The 18,370-nt window shown below is 44.2% G+C and overlaps 1 protein-coding gene across 1 annotated transcript in view; it reads right to left on the reverse strand.

Moving 5' to 3' along the window:
- The window catches only part of LOC140462873 (N-terminal EF-hand calcium-binding protein 1-like), a 137,898-nt gene that overhangs the window by 27,056 nt on the left and 92,472 nt on the right, over nt 1-18,370 (reverse strand). Inside the window, exons 6-7 of the mRNA XM_072556285.1 lie at nt 11,070-11,206; nt 4,212-4,333 (exon numbers count right to left, since the gene is read on the reverse strand). Of these exons, the coding sequence (XP_072412386.1) occupies nt 4,212-4,333; nt 11,070-11,206 (259 nt within the window). The remainder of the gene's footprint in view (nt 1-4,211; nt 4,334-11,069; nt 11,207-18,370) is intronic.

An 18,370-nucleotide genomic window follows, 5' to 3' on the forward strand; every position in this document is an offset into this window, starting at 1 on the left:
AATCTCTCTTCATACGACAAGCCCCTCATCTCTGGGTTCAATCTTGTGAACCTCCTCTGAAGTGCCTCTAATGCCTCCAACACTACATCTGCTTTGTAACACTAATGTGTTTTGCAGTGGATGTAAGCTTGCTCGCTGAGCTGGAGGGTTTGTTTTCAGACGTTTCGTCACCATAGGTAACAGCATCAGTGAGCCTCCAGTGAAGTGCTGATGCTATGTCTCGCTTTCTATTTATGTGTTTAGGTTTCCGTGGGTTGGTGATGTCATTTCTTGTGTTGGTTATGTCATTTCCTGTTCTTTTTCTCAGAGGGTAGTAGACGGGGTCCAAATTGATGTGTTTGTTAATAGAGGTCCGGTTGGAATGCCATGCTTCTGGGAATTCTTGTGCGTGTCTCTGTTTGGCTTGTCCTAAGATGGATGTGTTGTCCCAGTCAAAGTGGTGTCCTCCCTTATGTAAGAATATTAGTGAGAGTGGGTCTTGTATTTTTGTGGCTAGTCAATGTTCATGTATCCTGGTGGCTAGTTTTCTGCCTGTTTAGCTGTGTTAAATACACTAACCCATTCAGTTAATCAATCCTGTCAAGTGGTTTACCCTTACACCATGATCATTGAAATGACAGGATAGAACAGCACAACAAACTCCAACAAATACCAATGACCAGCTGGCCTGTCTTCAATGATGTGGGTGGAGGGATAAATACAGACCAGGAAGCTAGTGACATCCCTCCATCAATAGGCCCCTCCCAAACCGTGTCCATCTTTGTGCCATGGATTCATCTGTAACAGCAGAGAAAACTAGAGTGTAATAGAGGGTGGCACAGTGGCTCAGTGGTTAGCACTGCTGCCTCACAGCACCAGGGTCCCAGGTTCGATTCCAGCCTCGGGCAACTGTCTGTGTGGAGTTTGCACATTCTCCCAGTATCTGCATGGGTTTCCTTCCGCAGTCCTCCAAAAGATGTGCAGGTCAGGTGAATTGGCCAAGCTAAATTGCCTATAGTGTTATGTGCATCAGTCAGAGGGAAGTGGGTCTGGTTGGATTACTCTTCGGAGGGTCGGTATGGACTTGTTGGACCGAAGGGCCTGTTTCCACACTGTAAGGAATCTAATCTTCGTTGGAAGCTATGCAGTACTCCCTCAGTTCTGTAACCACCTCTTGGCTCTGGTTTCAAGCTCCATTCCAGAAGACTGTCCACAAAATGGAGGTCACTTCAGTGCAGTACTGAGAGAAGGCTGCATTGTTGGAGGAATGATTAATCAGATTACCCACCTACCCTCTCAAGTGACCTTACCAGCTGTGAAATGTGTTGGGATACCCTGGCCTAGTGAAAACCATTGCAGAAACGCACTGAAGTATCACTCGGTAACAAAATCAGGTTCTGAAGATGGCTTCCTGGACCCAAAACGTTGACCCTGTTTCTCGCTCCATGGATGCTGCCAGATCTGCTGAGTTTCTCTAGCAATTTGCCGTTTCTGTAACAAAGACAGGAGATCTGGTCTGCCCTGATCTCAGTAAGTCATATCTTCCTTTAGACAACTAGCACTGGCCATTAGGATTACATTGTTTGGAATTCAGCAATACTTCCAACGTTTGTTTGTCCACAAACTTGACTGGAATCTCGTGACCATGTGAATTCCTCAAGATTGACAACTTGTGACTTAGCTGGGATGGTCAAATCAGAGCCACACCACTGCTCACCATGTCATATGGTGTTGCCAGCTCACTGCACTGCACGGTACGTGGAGCTGCCCATAATGAAGTTGTTGAGGAGAAAGTGAGGACTGCAGATGCTGGAGATCAGAGCTGAAAATGTGTTGCTGGAAAAGCGCAGCAGGTCAGGCAGCATCCAAGGAGCAGGAGAATCGGCGTTTCGGGCATCAGCCCTTCTTCAGGAATGAAGTTGTTGCCCACCATTCTCTTTAAATGTAGGGATCTCTGGGACCTGCACGGTCTACTGTGCTAGAAGGAAGCCATTTCCTTGGCCTAACTGGAAGAGTCTCATGTAGTTAACAAGATACAATTGATGATGAATGTACAAATTAGGAGCAGGTGCAGGCCATTCAGCCCTTCAAGCCTGCTATCCCAATCAATAAGCTCAGAGCTGATGTTGGAGCTGTGTTTTGCTGGACTGTCTGTTTGCAGCTATTTCTTAGTCAGTCATGGTGCTGCTTTATCCTTGGCATGGCCCCTTGCCCTGGGTAGCCTTGACTGTGAGGAATTCTGCTCTTCCCACGTAACTCATGAACTGTTTATCTGTAGATGCATGCTAATCAGCATGCGAATGGAGTGTGCATTGACTCAAGGTCTGAGAACATTAGCACATTACTGTATAGTCTTGGCAAGACCTCAACTCTGTCTGGTGCATGTTCATGTAGGCCATCTAGTGACTACTTTGTGGTTCTGCGCCTGATTGAGCAACTGTCAGCTCGGACTAAATAAACACGCGGTGACCTGGAGTGCTTTGGAGTTGCACCAGGCCATTCTAAGGAAACGTGTTCTTCCCATGATATCCTACAATACAGTTTGTCAATGCTAAGGTCTGAGTCTGGGGAATTTCTTCAACAGCTGATCTGATTATGTTCCAAATTCCACATTCTGATCTATCATAACCTTGATTCCTTTGTCTGTCAAGTATCTATTGACCTCCGCCATGCTGTCAACACTTTAAAACCATTGTACGTTGGCAACAAGTTACAGATTACAATGGCACGATGGACATTGTTAGAAAGACTGACGAGGACTAGATGTTAGCCGTCAATCCTTTGTTTTGCTGTTCTGTTCCCTCCTCAATGTAAAATTACGGTAGAGAGTGGTGCTTACAGCACTTCTCAATATTAACCCCTTCAGATCCACTTCCCACAGTCCCATCCATTCCAAAGAAAACAATCCCAGTCTATTTAATCTAGCCTCATAATTAAAATTCTCCAATCCAGACAACATCTTCTGCAGCCGCTCTCATACAATTACAGCAATCCGAAAACTCAGTGACCACAACTGGTTGCAGTACTCCAGTTTTGTACAGTTCCAGGAAGTTCTCCCACCTCCTGGATTTGATTTCTCAGCTTGCCTTCCTGCCCATTACATCATAAGATATAGGAGCAGAATTAGACCATTCAGCCCATTGAGCTGAAAATGTGTTGCTGGAAAAGCGCAGCAGGTCAGGCAGCATCCAAGGAGTAGGATGCTGCCTGACCTGCTGCGCTTTTCCAGCAACACATTTTCAGCTCTGATCTCCAGCAACTGCAGTCCTCACTTTCTCCATTCAGCCCATTGAGTTTGCTTCACCCTTTGACAATGGGTGATATGTTTCTCAACCTTGCTCTGCCTTCTACCCATAATCCTTGACCCCCTTAACAATCAAGACCCTATCTATCTCTGTCTTAAGTACACTCAATGACTTGGCCTCCATAGTCCTCTGCAGTAACAAGTTCCACAGATTCGCCATCCTCTGGCTGAAGAAATTCCTGCTCATCTCAGTTCTAAAGGGCTATCCCTTCACTCTGAGGCTGTGCCCTGTGTCCTAGTCTCCCCTACTAGTAGAACATCTTCTCCACATCCACTCTGTCCAGGCCTCTCTGCATTCTGTAAGTTTGAATCAGATCCCAATCATCCTTCTACACTCCATGGAATACAGACCCAGAGTCCTCAACTGTTCCTCATATGACAAGCCCTTCATCCCCAGGATCTTTCCTGTTAACCTCCTCTGGATCCCTTCCAAGGCCAACACATCCTTCCTTAGATACATTGCCCAAAACTGCTCACAATATTCCAAATGCAGACTGAGCAGAGCCTTATAGAGGCTCAACAGTACATCTCTGTTCTTGTATTCTAACCTTCTTGAAATGAATGCTAACGTTGTTTTGTCTTCCTAACTGCCAATTGAATCTGCACAATAACCTTCAGTGAATCCTGAATGAGGACTCCTCGGTCCGTTTGTGCTTCAGCTTTCCGAAGGCTTTCCTCATTTGGACCACCAGTCAAGCCAACTTCGGAGACCTGTGGACCTTCATCCCATCTGTTCCTGTACACCTCTCAAAGCCATACAATTCCCATTGCCTAAACCTTCCACAAACACATTACTTCACATTTCACATTGTGTGACTGATTTAGACTCTGATGAGTCTGAGGTGTGCTGGGCTGATTTAGAAAGCTCTTACGGCCAAAGTTTTATCGACTGTTTTAATTCCGGGAGTTTGGGTGAGTTGTTAAATACCTGAGTGAAGGATCCCCGAGTACGGGTCACTAGGAGACAGGCAGACATTCTTCTGAGTTCTGCGACCATATCGTCTCCCTGGGCGATGGACCGGCGGGTCCTCAGGTATATCGTGCTCCTGCCTGTGAAAGTGAGCACAGTACAGAATCATAGGATCACACATTCATCCCATCAATCCTGTGCTGGTTGAAGGAGCTTTAGAAATGGAAAATAGGAGCAGGATTAGGCTATTCAATGCATCAAGCCAGCTACACCATTCAATATGATCATGGCTGACCATCCAGTTGAGTCCCCTGTTCCTGCTCTCTCCCCGTCGATCCCTTCAGCCCTGAGAACTGCATCTCCTTCTTGAAAATAATCAATGTTTTAGCATTCATCACCATCTGTGGTAGAGAATTCCACAGGTTCCCCACTTTCCGGGTGAAGAAATTTCCCCTCATCTCAGTCCTAAATGGCCTACCCCCCCCTGTATCCTTGGACTTCAACCCTTGGTTCTGGACTCATCGGTCATTAGCAACATTACTCCCTTGTTTTATCCAATTAAGCCCGCTCCCTTACCCTACAATTCTTCCCCAGGGTAAGGGAGTCTAAAACCAGAGGGCATAGATTTAAGGGAGAGGGGAAAGATTTAAAAGGGACCTAAGGGACAACGTTTTCTTGCAGAGTATATGGAATGAGCAGCCAGAGGTGAAGCTGGAGGTTGGTACAATTACAACATTTAACAGGCATCTGGACGGGTATGTGGATAGAGGTATACAGGCCATGTGCTGGCAAATGGGACTGGATTGATTTAGGATACCTGGTCAGCATGGATGAGTTGGACAGAAGGGTCTGTTTCTGTGCTGTACATCTCTATGACTCCATAACTGATCACTGTAGTTGGGAGCTTGCTATGCACATAATGGTGGCTGCATTTCAAAGACTATAGGAACAGTGAAATCTTCAAGAGTCATCACTGGATTATTTCCTTTAGTAAGCTTTACGTTATCAGGATTACCAAGCAGCAGGTCCTGTTTGCTCCGACTAGTCCTCACCACTTACTTGAAACCAGAAAATGCTGGAGAAACTCAGCAAGTCTGGCAGAATCCATGGAGACAGAAACAGAGTTAACGTTTCAAGTCCAATGTGATCCTCTCCGATCTGAGATATATCAGATAGAAAGTGTTAACTCTGCTTTTCTCTCTTCACAGATGCTGCCAGATCTGTTGAATTTCCCCAGAGCTTTCTGTTTTAATTGCAGATTTCTAGCAATCGCAGTACCTTGCTTTTATTTTGAGCTAACTACACAAATGCTGTCACAACACAGATGTTAGTCCATGGTGCCAGTCCATGGTGCCGGTACAACCGAATCAGAAGTAGATTGAATCAAAAGGTATATTGATTGGCATGAAAACATATTAGAAAGTCCTGAATTTGCGATGCACAATCAAGTATTTTGATAAAAATGCAGTTTAATGGGTTCTCTCTATCAACTAACTTTCTGCCTCTAATAAGCAAGCTAGGTCTGATTTCTGTTCTCAATTTTACAGGCGCTATTAACAAGAATTTACCAGGATGTCACCAAGAATGGAGGGTTTGAGATACAAAAAAAACTGGAAAGATTGGAACTTTTTTCACTGGAGCGTAGGGGTGAACGGTGACTTTACTGAGGTTAATAAAATCATGAGGGGCATAGGTAAGGTGAAGTACAAAGGCCTCTTCCCCAGGATGGAGAAGCTCAAAACTAGTGGCTATACTTTCAAGGTGAGAGGAGAAAGATTGAAAAAGGGACATGAGAAGCAACATTTTTACACAGAGAGTAATTCTTGTGTGGAATGTACGGCCAGAGGAAGTGGTGGACATGTTTCAACGTTTAAAAGACATTTGGATAAGCTCATGAATAGGAAAGGTTGGGATGGATATGGGCCAAACACATACAGGTGGGACTAGTTTAGTTTGGGATCATGGTCGGCATGGACTGGTTGGGCCGAAGGGTCTGTTTCCGTGCTGTATGACTCTATGACTCTATGACACTATAAATCATTTCACTTCAGCCGCAGGTAATAATCAGATTTCGGATCATATTCCGAATTTGAATTATCTGAGGGTTGCAGCTGAAACAGCCAGATAATGTATCATTTCCTTTTGGATCAAAGAAGTTGCCTTGTAGATGGAGGATACTCGGCCCATCAATCCAGCATTGATGCTAGCTCTTCATCTGGAACTCTTCAGATCCATTTCCCTGAGGCAATCCTGTGGGGATAGTGCAGTGTAGTGATAATATCATCGGACTAGTAATCCCAAACCCCGGGCTAATGCTTTGGGGATGTGGATTCATGTACTCATCATAGCATTTAAATCCCACCATGGTGAAATCTGAATCCAGTAAGAATCCAGAATTAAAAAGCTAGCCTAACGGCAAATGAAATTAGTCCACAGAGGCTGGTATCCCATCACCAAGTCACCCTCTATTTACCCGTGGAGAGTCCTTGACACTGATCCAACTCCCTCGGAGCCAGTTCTCAGAGTGACCAGAACCTTGAACACTCCTGTTAATTTTCCCCCCCCCATTGCCCCCACACTACTGCCTAACTGCGGCAGTGCTTCTAACACTCCTGTTAATATCTGTCAGCCAGGGTTCCCTGATTGGACCAGGTTAACAGCCCCAATCAGGGAATTCAAATTCTATGAGGTACATCTGGCTGTACAAGCACTAGAATCTCCTCTGGGACACCCGGACCAACCAACCCAACCACCCCGTGGCTCAACACTTCAACCCCCCCTCCCACTCCACCAAGGACATGCAGGTCCTTGGACTCCTCCATCGCCAGACCATAGCAACACGACGGCTGGAAGAAGAGTGCCTCATCTTCCGCCTAGGAACCCTCCAACCACAAGAGATGAACTCAAGATTTCTCCAGTTTCCTCATTTCCCCTCCCCCCACCTTGTCTCAGTCCCAACCCTCGAACTCAGCACCACCTTCCTAACCTGCAATCTTCTTCCTGACCTCTCCGCCCCCACCCCCACTCCGGCCTATCACCCTCACCTTAACCTCCTTCCACCTATCGCATTTCCAACGCCCCTCCCCCAAGTCCCTCCTCCCTACCTTTTATCTTAGCCTGCTTGGCACACTTTCCTCATTCCTGAAGAAGGGCTCATGCCCGAAATGTCGATTCTCCTGTTCCTTGGATGCTGCCTGACCTGCCTCGCTTTTCCAGCAACACATTTTCAGCTCTGATCTCCAGCATCTGCAGTCCTCACTTTCTCCTAGAATCATAGAGTCATACATCAACCCACCTGGCTCACTACTATCCTTTGGAGAAGCTACACTTATGGACCTGTTACCTACATGTGACTCCATATCCACAGCAACTCCATACCCAACCCAATTTACTCTTAATTGCCCTCAGGATAGTAGCTAACGGCAGTAAATGCTAACCTTGTCAGTGACTCCCTAATGCAAATCCTTAAAAACAGGATCAAAGCATTTCTTTGAATCAATGCCCACAAGATTTCAACTTCAACCATCTGTATCAAGCCACTTAAGTCATTCTCAAGTGCTGGAGAGCAGCCAATACCAATGTAGTGAAACTCCTGATGTGGCAAAATTGGATGATGCAAAATACTACTTTACTTCTTGCCTGCATAAAAGGCCTGGACAGATTTTTAGAAAATAGTTTAGAAAGAGACCTATCTTTCCCATAAGCTGAGTGCAAGCTGAGCATTTTTTTTTACCAGGGTTTTAAGTCCAGAGTATAGATTATACATATCTGACATTCCCAACTTGGCAATGAGATATCAGAAAAATGTTAAATTAAGCAAAAATGCCTGAAGGGACTGGGGATTAAATTAATCTAAGCTGACACTCCAGAACAGTCCTGAGAGAGTGCTGCACTGTTGGAGGTGCCCTCCTGCACATCGGCTGTAAACTGAGGCTGTCTCTGCCCCATCCCAGGGCTTTCAGGTGGATGTTAAGGATCCCATTGCAATACTGTAAAGGAGAACAGGGGAGGTGCCCTCAGTGTACATCAAAACAGTATCATTTTGTCTGGTCATTATCACTGACATGAGGGAAAAGACAGTAAGGTGTTTTGATAATCATAAAGTATGCACTGACAGTCAGTAGATGTGAGCACCTAACATTTTGATATAACAAACATGTGTACGACTTTGAATATGATTCGATCATAGCATTGAGTATCGGAGTTGGAAGGTCATGTTGCGGCTCTACAGGACATTGGTTAGACCACGTTTGGAATATTGTGTACAATTCTCATCTCCCTCCTATGGGAAGGATGTTGTGAAACTTGAAAGGGTTCAGAAAAGATTTACAAGGATGTTGCCAGGGTTGGAGAGTTTGAGGTATAGGGAGAGGCTGAATAGGCTGGGACTGTTTTCCCTGGAGCATCGGAGGCCGAGGGGTGACCTTTTGGGGTTTATAAAATCATGAGGGGCTTGAATAGGATAAATAGACAGTCTTTTACCTGGGTGGTAAACTAATGGACATAGGTTTAAGGTGAGAGGGGAAAGATATAAACAGGACCTAAAGGGCAACTTTTTCATGCAAAGGGTGATGCATGTATGGAATGAACTGCAGAGGAATTGGTGGAGGCTGGTACGATGACAACATTTAAAAGGCATGGATTTCTACATGAATTGGAAGGGTTTAGAGGTATATGGGCCAAATGGAGGCAAATGGGACTAGATTTGTTTAGGGTGTTTGATCGGCACAGACAAGTTGGCCTGAAGGGTCTGTTTCCATGCCCTACATCTCCATTACTCTATTGACTCTATATAGGCACATGTACCAAAGTGGAACGAACACTGTTGTATAAAGATAAGAATTTTACTGGATAGAGATAAGAATGCTTGTTGGAAGTTCTTTTGTAATTTAACTTATTTTTCTAATCCACATATTCAGAGATATTAATACACACCTCTGTAACAGATGGGATTTGAACCTGGGCCTCCTGGCCCAGAGGTAGGTACACTAACACAAGAGGACATAGATTGCAACAGTAAAATAATATACAATCACTGTTTATTAGCAAATTGGAAAAGTGTGCAGCATCTTTAGAGAGTCTACCTTCTGTGTATGCATGAATAAATGCTTAGACAAAGAAACCTAAGTCTGGTTTAGTCTTTGAGAGATTAAGGGGGTAACAATTTTCTTTTTCAATCACTTGGCTGATCATGGGAGCTTGCTGTGCAGAAATTGACTGTTCCATCTCCTCAGTGAATAGTCTTCAGGAAATGCTGCAACACCCTTAGGGATGAACATTGGAACATGAAAAATGCTATTTTTATTTGTCGAAGGCAAATTTTGAATGAGCTGTGAAATGAACAAGCAGATAAATAAGAGGCAAAACTCTTGCAATTATTTTGATACAACGATGGGGGAAGTGTTAGCCTCTGAACTACAGCAGGTGGATTTCCTGTCATAGATAACAGCTGAAAATGTGTTGCTGGAAAAGCGCAGCAGGTCAGGCAGCATCCAAGGAGCAGGGGAATTGACGTTTCGGGCATGAGCCCTTCTTTCAGCTCTGATCTCCAGCATCTGCAGTCCTCACTTTCTCCCTGTCATAGATAACAGTACTGTCCGGATTAACTGAGCTTGAACAGGCAGTTTGATTTCTGTTATTATATTCGCACGTTAAGTTGGATATTATGAGAGAACGGCCTTGATGATGCTTCCACTCCCGTCTGTATTCTGAGTGAGAACCAGACCCTAGTGGAGAAACTGATGTGGAATGCATAGAACTGAAAAAAGAATATTCGAAATGGTCACTTTGGAATACAGAACTTGAGTATTGCTGAAAAAAGAATCAGCCTGGGACTGTGGAAGCTTTGTGACTTGCATTCATAGAATCACGGAATTGTTCTAGTGAAGAGGATGCCATTCGGTCCATCGTGTGTACACCGGTTCTATTACCTCAAGTCAATCTCCTGCCTTTTTCCCATATCCCTGCACACTATTTCCATCCAAATAATCATCTAATACCCTCTCAAATGCCTCAATTGAACCTGCCTCCAACATATTTCCAGGCAGTGCATTCCATAGTCTAACAACTCCCTGCACGAAAACATGTCATCCTTGCTTCATTTGCATATCACTTAACAATGCCCTCTTGTTCTCTTTCCTTTTTTGAGCTGGACCAGCTTCTCCCTATCTCCTCTATCAAGCCTGTTCATGATCTTGAAAAACTCTCTCAAATCTCCTCCCTGCCTTCTTCTCTCTGAGGAGAACAGTACCAACTTCTTCCATTTAACCATTCATCGGGGCTATCTTATCAGAATTATTCGCAAGCATATCAAATTGCAAAGGTAGCAACAAGCTATACAGCATGCTAAGTGGTTAGCAAGCCATCTCTGATAGTTTGAGACTTGGGAAAAAAGTAATGTATATGCATCTTTCACAAATTCAATGAAAGCTTGGAGCAGGAACAATACTTCAATGATGCATTGAGTTCACTAGATGATTTCTCCCCAATGAATTCATATTTTCTATTATGTGATGCTCAGATAATTGTTTTCAAGCTTTAGCCAATGGCTGAGCTCTTTCAAAGACTTTGAACGCTTTACTGCATTTAGCACTGGAGGGTTTATCATTCAGCTGTGCAATGAAATCCCACTACGAACCCATGGCAGAGTTCCAATCCTCACAAAACAATTCAGCTCAGAAGGAACTATTGACAAAGTTGTCTATATATCTGCGCCCCTTGGGTACTCATGCAGATCTCCACCACACATTATGTGACATTATCGGAGTAGGTGGAACTCACTGCAATATGACCATTATCTCCTTCAGAGCTATTACTTTATATATGAGTTCATTTTGATGTCTAGGGGTGGGGGAACATAAATGAAACATGGCCCACCTCTCATGGCTGGTTTGCTCCTCAATGGCATCCATCGCACACTCCAGTGAACTCTGCAGTGACTGTAGCTGGTCCACCGTCTCACGGAGCAAAAAGCGGGTCACAAATTGCTCCAGAGTCGAGGAGCTCTGGTATTCCTGGCAAGAGAAAGAGAATCGGTCAGCAACTCGTCCGGGAACAAACTACTGATGGAAGTAGACGTGTGAAACCCCAAACAGTTGTCAGGGTCCTCACGGGCAACAGGCTGTAAAGACTCGTCACTCTGTCAGGTTCATGTTTCTGGTTTCCTGGCCAAGATAAAACCTGTGGTCAATATGATTACCTCTGGTCATTATCTTACCACTGTTTGTTGGACCGTGCTGTGCAAAAATTGGTCGTTGTTTTCCTAACATTGCAACGACAGTGACTATACTTTGAAAAGTTCTTCATTTATTGTGAAGGTGTTGTGGTTATGAAAGGTGCTACATAAATGCTAAATCAATATGCTAATGAGCCAAGGGCACTCTTTCATAAGTATCCTGTAATTTATTTGATTTTGGTTGCCCTACTCACCCAATATCTCACTTAAGGCAGTTAAACAAAACAACTCACATTTGACTAATCCTTCCGAGCTCCTCTTTACTGATCATCAATTATCCGAATGTTGGTTCATTCTGTATCATTACAGACTGAGGAATGCTGAAGCTGGGAAGTGCAGCATATAAACATAAAGGCCTTGGTTTTCATTCCTGCCACAGAAGCACAGAGGCGGGATATTTCCTGGCTCCACTAAATCGACATCAGAAAAGTGCTTGGGAAGTTCAGATTTTCATTCCAGGATGATGGGGTTATTCAACAGGGAAGTAGGAGGCTGCTTGCTACAGTTGTGAGCTGGGCACAAGGCCTGACTCTGTGTCAGGTCATACAGCAGGTTAATAAAAAAAAGGAATGAAATCAAAAAACTCCTTCATGTGCCCATATATCATGTAAAACCCTAATGCCAATTTAATACCTGCTCATGCCAATTCATGCCTGACACTACCCTTTGCTCTGCCTCATATTCACAGTAGACAAACATAGGGGCCACGTTGACACAAAATAAGCACGTATCTACCAATAAAATCACTGTTTTAAAAATCTCTCATTCGCATACAGTACACTGAAATTCCTTCAACTGAACTCTTATGAAAACATGTATTTGTACTCGAAGTTGTTTGACAGTTTCAACTCTAGCTAAGTAGGCCAGAGGCATGGAATGTTCTGGAGCAGCTGAGACCTGGAGCAGAGTGGGCTGGACACATTGAATATTCTGGAGCAGCTGAGAGCCAGAGTGGAGTGAGATGGACGCATAGAATGTTCTGGAGCAGCTGAGAGCTGGAGCAGAGTGTGGACAGTTGTTGATCCAGGGTCTGGCGTGGGCGGTTAGTGGCCTGCGAGGCCAGTCAGACCACACGTGGAAGCCTCTGCGCTGAGCTACTGCAATGTAATGTTTATCCGTAATCTGTTCCTCTGACTGTAATGTCTATCCTTTTAACTATGTCCTATTTCTAACTTATGCTATGAATCACTGTCAGGGAAATGCAACTTCTTTTCTTTTATCATTCCACTTCTTGTGTCTAAAATTTGTAACTAGCTCCAGAGGAACCTCGATTATCCGAGGGACATAGGCAGGGAGTATTTTGTTCGGTTAATCGAATTCTGGATAATTGAATATTGGATAACCTAGTTTAGCCAAGCATTGGGACCTTGCGATCTTGCCGGATAATCCAATATTCGGATAATCGAATGTCAGATGATCGAAGTTCCTCTGTACTTTGACCCGAAGATGGTGCCATGAGAGGTGACATTGTAAACTTTTCACTATTCTCTTGTACTTTTGTACCTGAGTACATGTGACAATAAAGAATATTCAATTCTATTCTAACAGTTCATGTCGAATTTTCTGACTATTTCAACTGCTCCTTTACAGTTACAGGACAACCTTGACAGTTACATAAATTCTTTGACAATTTTTGACAGTCTTTTGACATTCAAATGGGTTGGTGCCTTTTTTAGGCAGAGTCTTGCCCATTTTCCCTACCCATGGCTTACCTGACTAACCCCACCCCACCACACAGGCAAATAGGGATGGGCTATCAATGCTGGCCAAGCAATGCTCAAGTCCCACAAGTTAATATAAAACCTCACCCAAAGGACTCCATGACTGACCCCAAGTCCCCTGGATCATATTCCCTGGGGTGCATCATCTCTTTAATGTCATACCCTAACTATCCAAAATAAATTCAGTGTAACAGAGCTGCAGTTACCTCATCTGCTCCATGCACTCTGGGTTCCTAAAAGCAGGGATATCAAAACCTGATCTAATCGGTGACAGCTGATCCTATAAAACGTCTCTGGGAACAAGCACGCTTGGCTCCCAAGCCTCCCTGCCAAAATGGGAAGTGAAACATGGAGTATTGGGGTGGAGTTGGAAATTCCAATTCCTGGGGGTTTCAGAGAGGCTCCCTGTCACCACAGATATCTCGACCAATGTCTTTCTTTCTTAAATAACGGCCACATAGCAATTTCCTGGGTGATAACTGTGACCATACTTTATTAGTAGTGTAAGGCACTTTGGAACATCCTGAGGTTGTGCAAGGTGCTATATAAATGCTAGTCTGTTTTTTTTTCCTTAAATCCCATTTAGATTTTTATTTGAATTGTATTAGGTTGACATTTTTCCTTGGCCTTGCTCCCTCCTTGGCATGGTAACTGTTCAAAACACTTTAGAGATTGGTCTGCGCTCTATCACAAAGAAGTTAACTAATTCTCCCATGATTAAAGGTGAAAAAGGAAATCTTTTGCAGAGAAGAAAGTTAAGCAAGTGCTTCGAGGAGACAGACAGACTGAAAGTGTATCAGCAAACAAACGAGATCAAAGAAGTTAGAAAGAAAGTGAAGATCAAAAGGGATAAATGAAAGGAGGAAACAGACATGTGCAAAGCCGTTGTATTTATCACAGGATAAAAATATTGAAGAATGCTGACAATATGAAGTTTAATCAATTGATAATGACATCTAGAATGAAAAAAATCTGCATCTACTGTCACTGACACTGAGATGAAATACTGGTCAACATTTTATTGAGGAATTTGAGACATGAAGAAAGATACTTCAGTCTGCATCAACCAAGATCAGACTATATCATTTTTCTCATTTATTCTTGTATATTGACAAAGTTATGTGACAAAAGAAAAATCCCACAGGGTCATTTAAATAAACAGTTAATGGAGGTTGTCAGGAGAGTTGAGCAATTTACTTTGAAGGCTGGTAATAAGAGTGTGGAGATTGTGCTGAGAATGTAATAATAGAGGAGTTGAGGTCTTTCAAACTGGCAGTGTGACACCTTTTGCCTGTCTGCCTTTTCACACAAATTTTTCAGTTGGACCCACAACCTGTCAGAATTACAGCTCCATAAAGTGACCCAGTGCAATTGATTTCATTCTGCCAACAATGGGACAAGAGCCATTATTGAGGCTGGATTCAAGTCATCCCCATCACACAATCACTCACAATCACTGATCTCTCTGTCTAGGGTAGCACCACAGCTTCAACAGTTTATTGCTTTGGAGAGGAATGTATGGAAGATGGTATGTAGGACCCTTTCTCCACTCGAAATCTCCAACCAAAGACTTCAGACTGACTATCCCAGCATGAATATTGGCTGAAACATGGGAACTTTTTAAAAGGAGCCACATCATTTTAGTTTCCTCCTTTTGCCAATTCCAAATCAGGCAAGGGAATATTAAAGAGGTGAAGCAATTCAGAGATATGTAACCTCATGCCACAGAAAATGCCCCACTCAACTATGACCATCAAGCCAGGGGATTAACCCTAGGTTAATGGAAAGTGCAGTAGGGCATGCCAGGAGCAGCACCAGGTATAACTAAAAATGCATTCCAAACCGCATAAGCAGCAAAGGAATCAGAGTGAAACAATCTCACAAACAATGAATCAGATCTAAGTTCTGCAGTCCTGCCACATTCAGTCATGAATGATGATGGACAATTAAACAACTCACTGGCGGAGGTGGCTCCACAAATATCCCCATCCTCAATGATGGAGTAGACCAACAAATCAGTGCCAAAGATAAGGCTGAAGCACTCACAGCACGAAGCACCAAGGGGATGACCCATTGAGGGCCTCCTCCAGTGGCCCCCAGCACCACAGATACCAGTCTTCAGCCAATTCAAGTTCAAGTCCTACCTGCACAAAAGGAGTGTAAAAACATCTCTTAATAGATTGATTTAAAAATGACTCTGCCTTAACTTCTTAGGCTCTGCTGGGAAAGCTATAAATTTCTCCGCTCACTATAGACAGGATTATTGAACCTCACCTCACACTGCCATCAGTCTTCTCTACATGAGGGAGCTAGGGCTTTTCTCATTGGAGTGAAGAAGGACGAGAGGTGACTTGATAGAGGTGTACAAGATATTGAGAGGCACAGATAGAGTAGATAGCTAGAGGCTGTTTCCCAGGGTGGAAATGTCTATCACGAGGGGGCATAATTTTAAGGTGATTGGAGGAAGGTTTAGGGGAGATGTCAGAGGTACGTTTTTTACACAGAGTGTGGTGGGTGTGTGGAATGCACTGCCAGCTGTGGTAGTAGAGTCAGATACATTAGGGACTTTGAGCAATTCTTGGATAGGCATGTGGAAAATAGTACAATGAAGGGTATGTAGGTTAGCCTGATCTTAGTGCAGGATAAAAGGCCAGCACAACATGGAGGGCCGAATGGCCTGTACTGTGCTGTACTGTTCTATGTTCGATGTTGTACACCAAAATGCAGGTGGGGTGATTATTGTTTTAGGAAGAACCACTGTTCATTCCTAGACTTGACTCTTCCTACTCACATTCCAATGCCAATCTCTTTAACCTTGGCCTACAATGAGTTCAGAGTCAGCCTCAGGAGCAATGTCTAATTGATTGACCAATGCAGTACACCTGATTTGTCTCAGGATTGTCCCGTGGCAGAGAGGTTTAAGTCAGTAATTGCTGCCGTCTGCCATTCACCTGGTGGAGACAGATGGTAGGTCTTCAATCAAAGCCCCCTGGGAGGGTGAAAAATTCCACTTGTGCTCAGACACTGTTCACCTGAAAGAGTTTGTTTTCTGTGGATGTCTATTGAACCAAGTCTTCTTTCGATTACACTGAAGCTTTGCTGTCAGTTTGGGGTGGCATGGTGGCTCTGTGGTTAACACTGCTACATCACAACACCAGGGACCTGGGTTTGATTCTCACCTTGGGTAACTGTCTGTGTGGAGTTTGCACATTCTCCCCATGTCTGCGTGGGTTTCCTCCCACTAATCCAAAGATGTACAGGTCAGGTGGATTGGCTATGCTAAATTACCCATAGTGTCCAGGGATTAGATTAGATTCTGTGTAGGTTAGGTGCATTAGTCAGGGGTAAATATTGTAGGGGGAATGGGTCTGGGTGCGTTACTCTGCGGACGGTCGGCGTGGACTTGTTGGGCTGAAGGGCCTGTTTCCATGCTGTTGGGATTGGATTCTATTCTAAAAGATGGCACCTCGAAAAGTGTGGAACCTGCTCAACACTGGGCAAGCAGTGCTAATGTTTTTTAGATTAGATTATTTACAGTGTGGAAACAGGCCCTTCAGTCCACACTGACCCACCGAAGAGCAACCCACCCAGACTCATCCCCCAACACCTAACACCAGGGGCAATTTAGCGTGGCCAATTCACCTAACCTGCACATTTTTGGACTGTGGGAGGAAACCGGAGCAAACCCACGCAGACACGAGGAGAATGTGCAAGTTCCATACAGACAGATGCCTGAGGCGGGAATTGAACCCAGATCACTAGTACTGTGAGACAGCAGCACTAGCCATTGAGCCACTGTGGCCGGCCAATGTTCTGAAAGTCTCCGGAGTGGGATCCAAACCCACAATCCTGTGACCCAGAGACTACAACACTACCACTGAGGCACTAAACGTCAACGTACTCTCTCAGCAGTTCATCTTGTACATTCCTGTGGGAAATTCCAATTGTATTATATTACCCAGGGTAATCCATTACCCCAACAAGATATCACTGAGGCTGAACTAGACTCCAGGATGGCTTCCACACACACAGCCGTGTGGGAAGAGTAGAAAAACAAAGAGACGAAGACAAACTAACTTACATGAGCTACTGCAAATTATCATGGAAAGTTTTACGATTTTCCTGATTGAATTTAAATTTGACATTCTCCATCAGTTTCTGTAATGATTGCCCTGAAGTGATTTCCCACACACACCACCAGGCTCAAATTGCAGCCAATTCCACGTGTTGAAGACAAGGTATAAATTTAAAACAATTATCATGTCACTTTGAGTAAACTGCAGGAATATATTAGTTACTCATCACTGCTTTATTGGGTGCCTGCAGTATAATATCTGATTTGCTAACACACCAGATTTTCCTAGCTTTACTTTTAATTTATGTACCAGCAATGTTGCTTTCCCACCCATTCCTACATGCCCCAGGAAGGAGGGGGCTTTCTCAGGTGGCATTTCTATGTATTTCTGGCTGTCTCGCACCTCACAGTGTGGAAGTCATACACTGGTGTGGTCTGTAGTTACGTACTAGAGATGAATCATCATTCCTTCCAAGTCCTCCCAGCCCATTGCATAGCCCTTAGCCCTCCTTCCAGGTGAAACATTGATTTACTCATACTTCAGACAATTTAATTTAATACATAAGCTCATGCTCACATTGTGGTCAGTCTCCTCTACGCTGGCGAGACCGAACGTGGATATGGTGTTTATAGTTTTAAGGATGCTCAGCCCTCAAGCATGGCTGTGAGCTTCCAGCACTTGAGGCAGCTTAGTGGCTAGCACTGCTGCCTTACAACACCAGGAACCTGGCTTCCATTCCAGCCTTGGGTGGAGTTTTGATTTGTTTTATATTACCCAGCGTAATCCATTGCCCCAACAAGATATCACTGAGGCTGAACTAGACTCCGGGATGGCTTACACACACACACACACACACACACACACACACAATAACAACAGAAGATGTCAAAATGACACCAGTCCTGTTTTGTTTTCTTTCTGGGTCGATTTTTTTTTCTGTGAGACACAAAACAACAGCATTGACTTCCTCTGAGGCAGCGGTGAGATCTGGCAACCCCAGGTTGAGCTCATTGTAGTCTGAAGGTTAGGGCCTAGCATGGTCTGGAGGTGAGGTCTAGCGCAGTCTGGAGGTAAGACCTGGCATGGTCTGGAGGTAAGACCTAGTGCGATCTACAGGTGAGGCCTGGCACAGCCTGAAGATGAGGC

This window comes from Chiloscyllium punctatum, chromosome 37 (assembly GCF_047496795.1).
Source record: "Chiloscyllium punctatum isolate Juve2018m chromosome 37, sChiPun1.3, whole genome shotgun sequence".
NCBI lineage: Eukaryota > Metazoa > Chordata > Chondrichthyes > Orectolobiformes > Hemiscylliidae > Chiloscyllium > Chiloscyllium punctatum.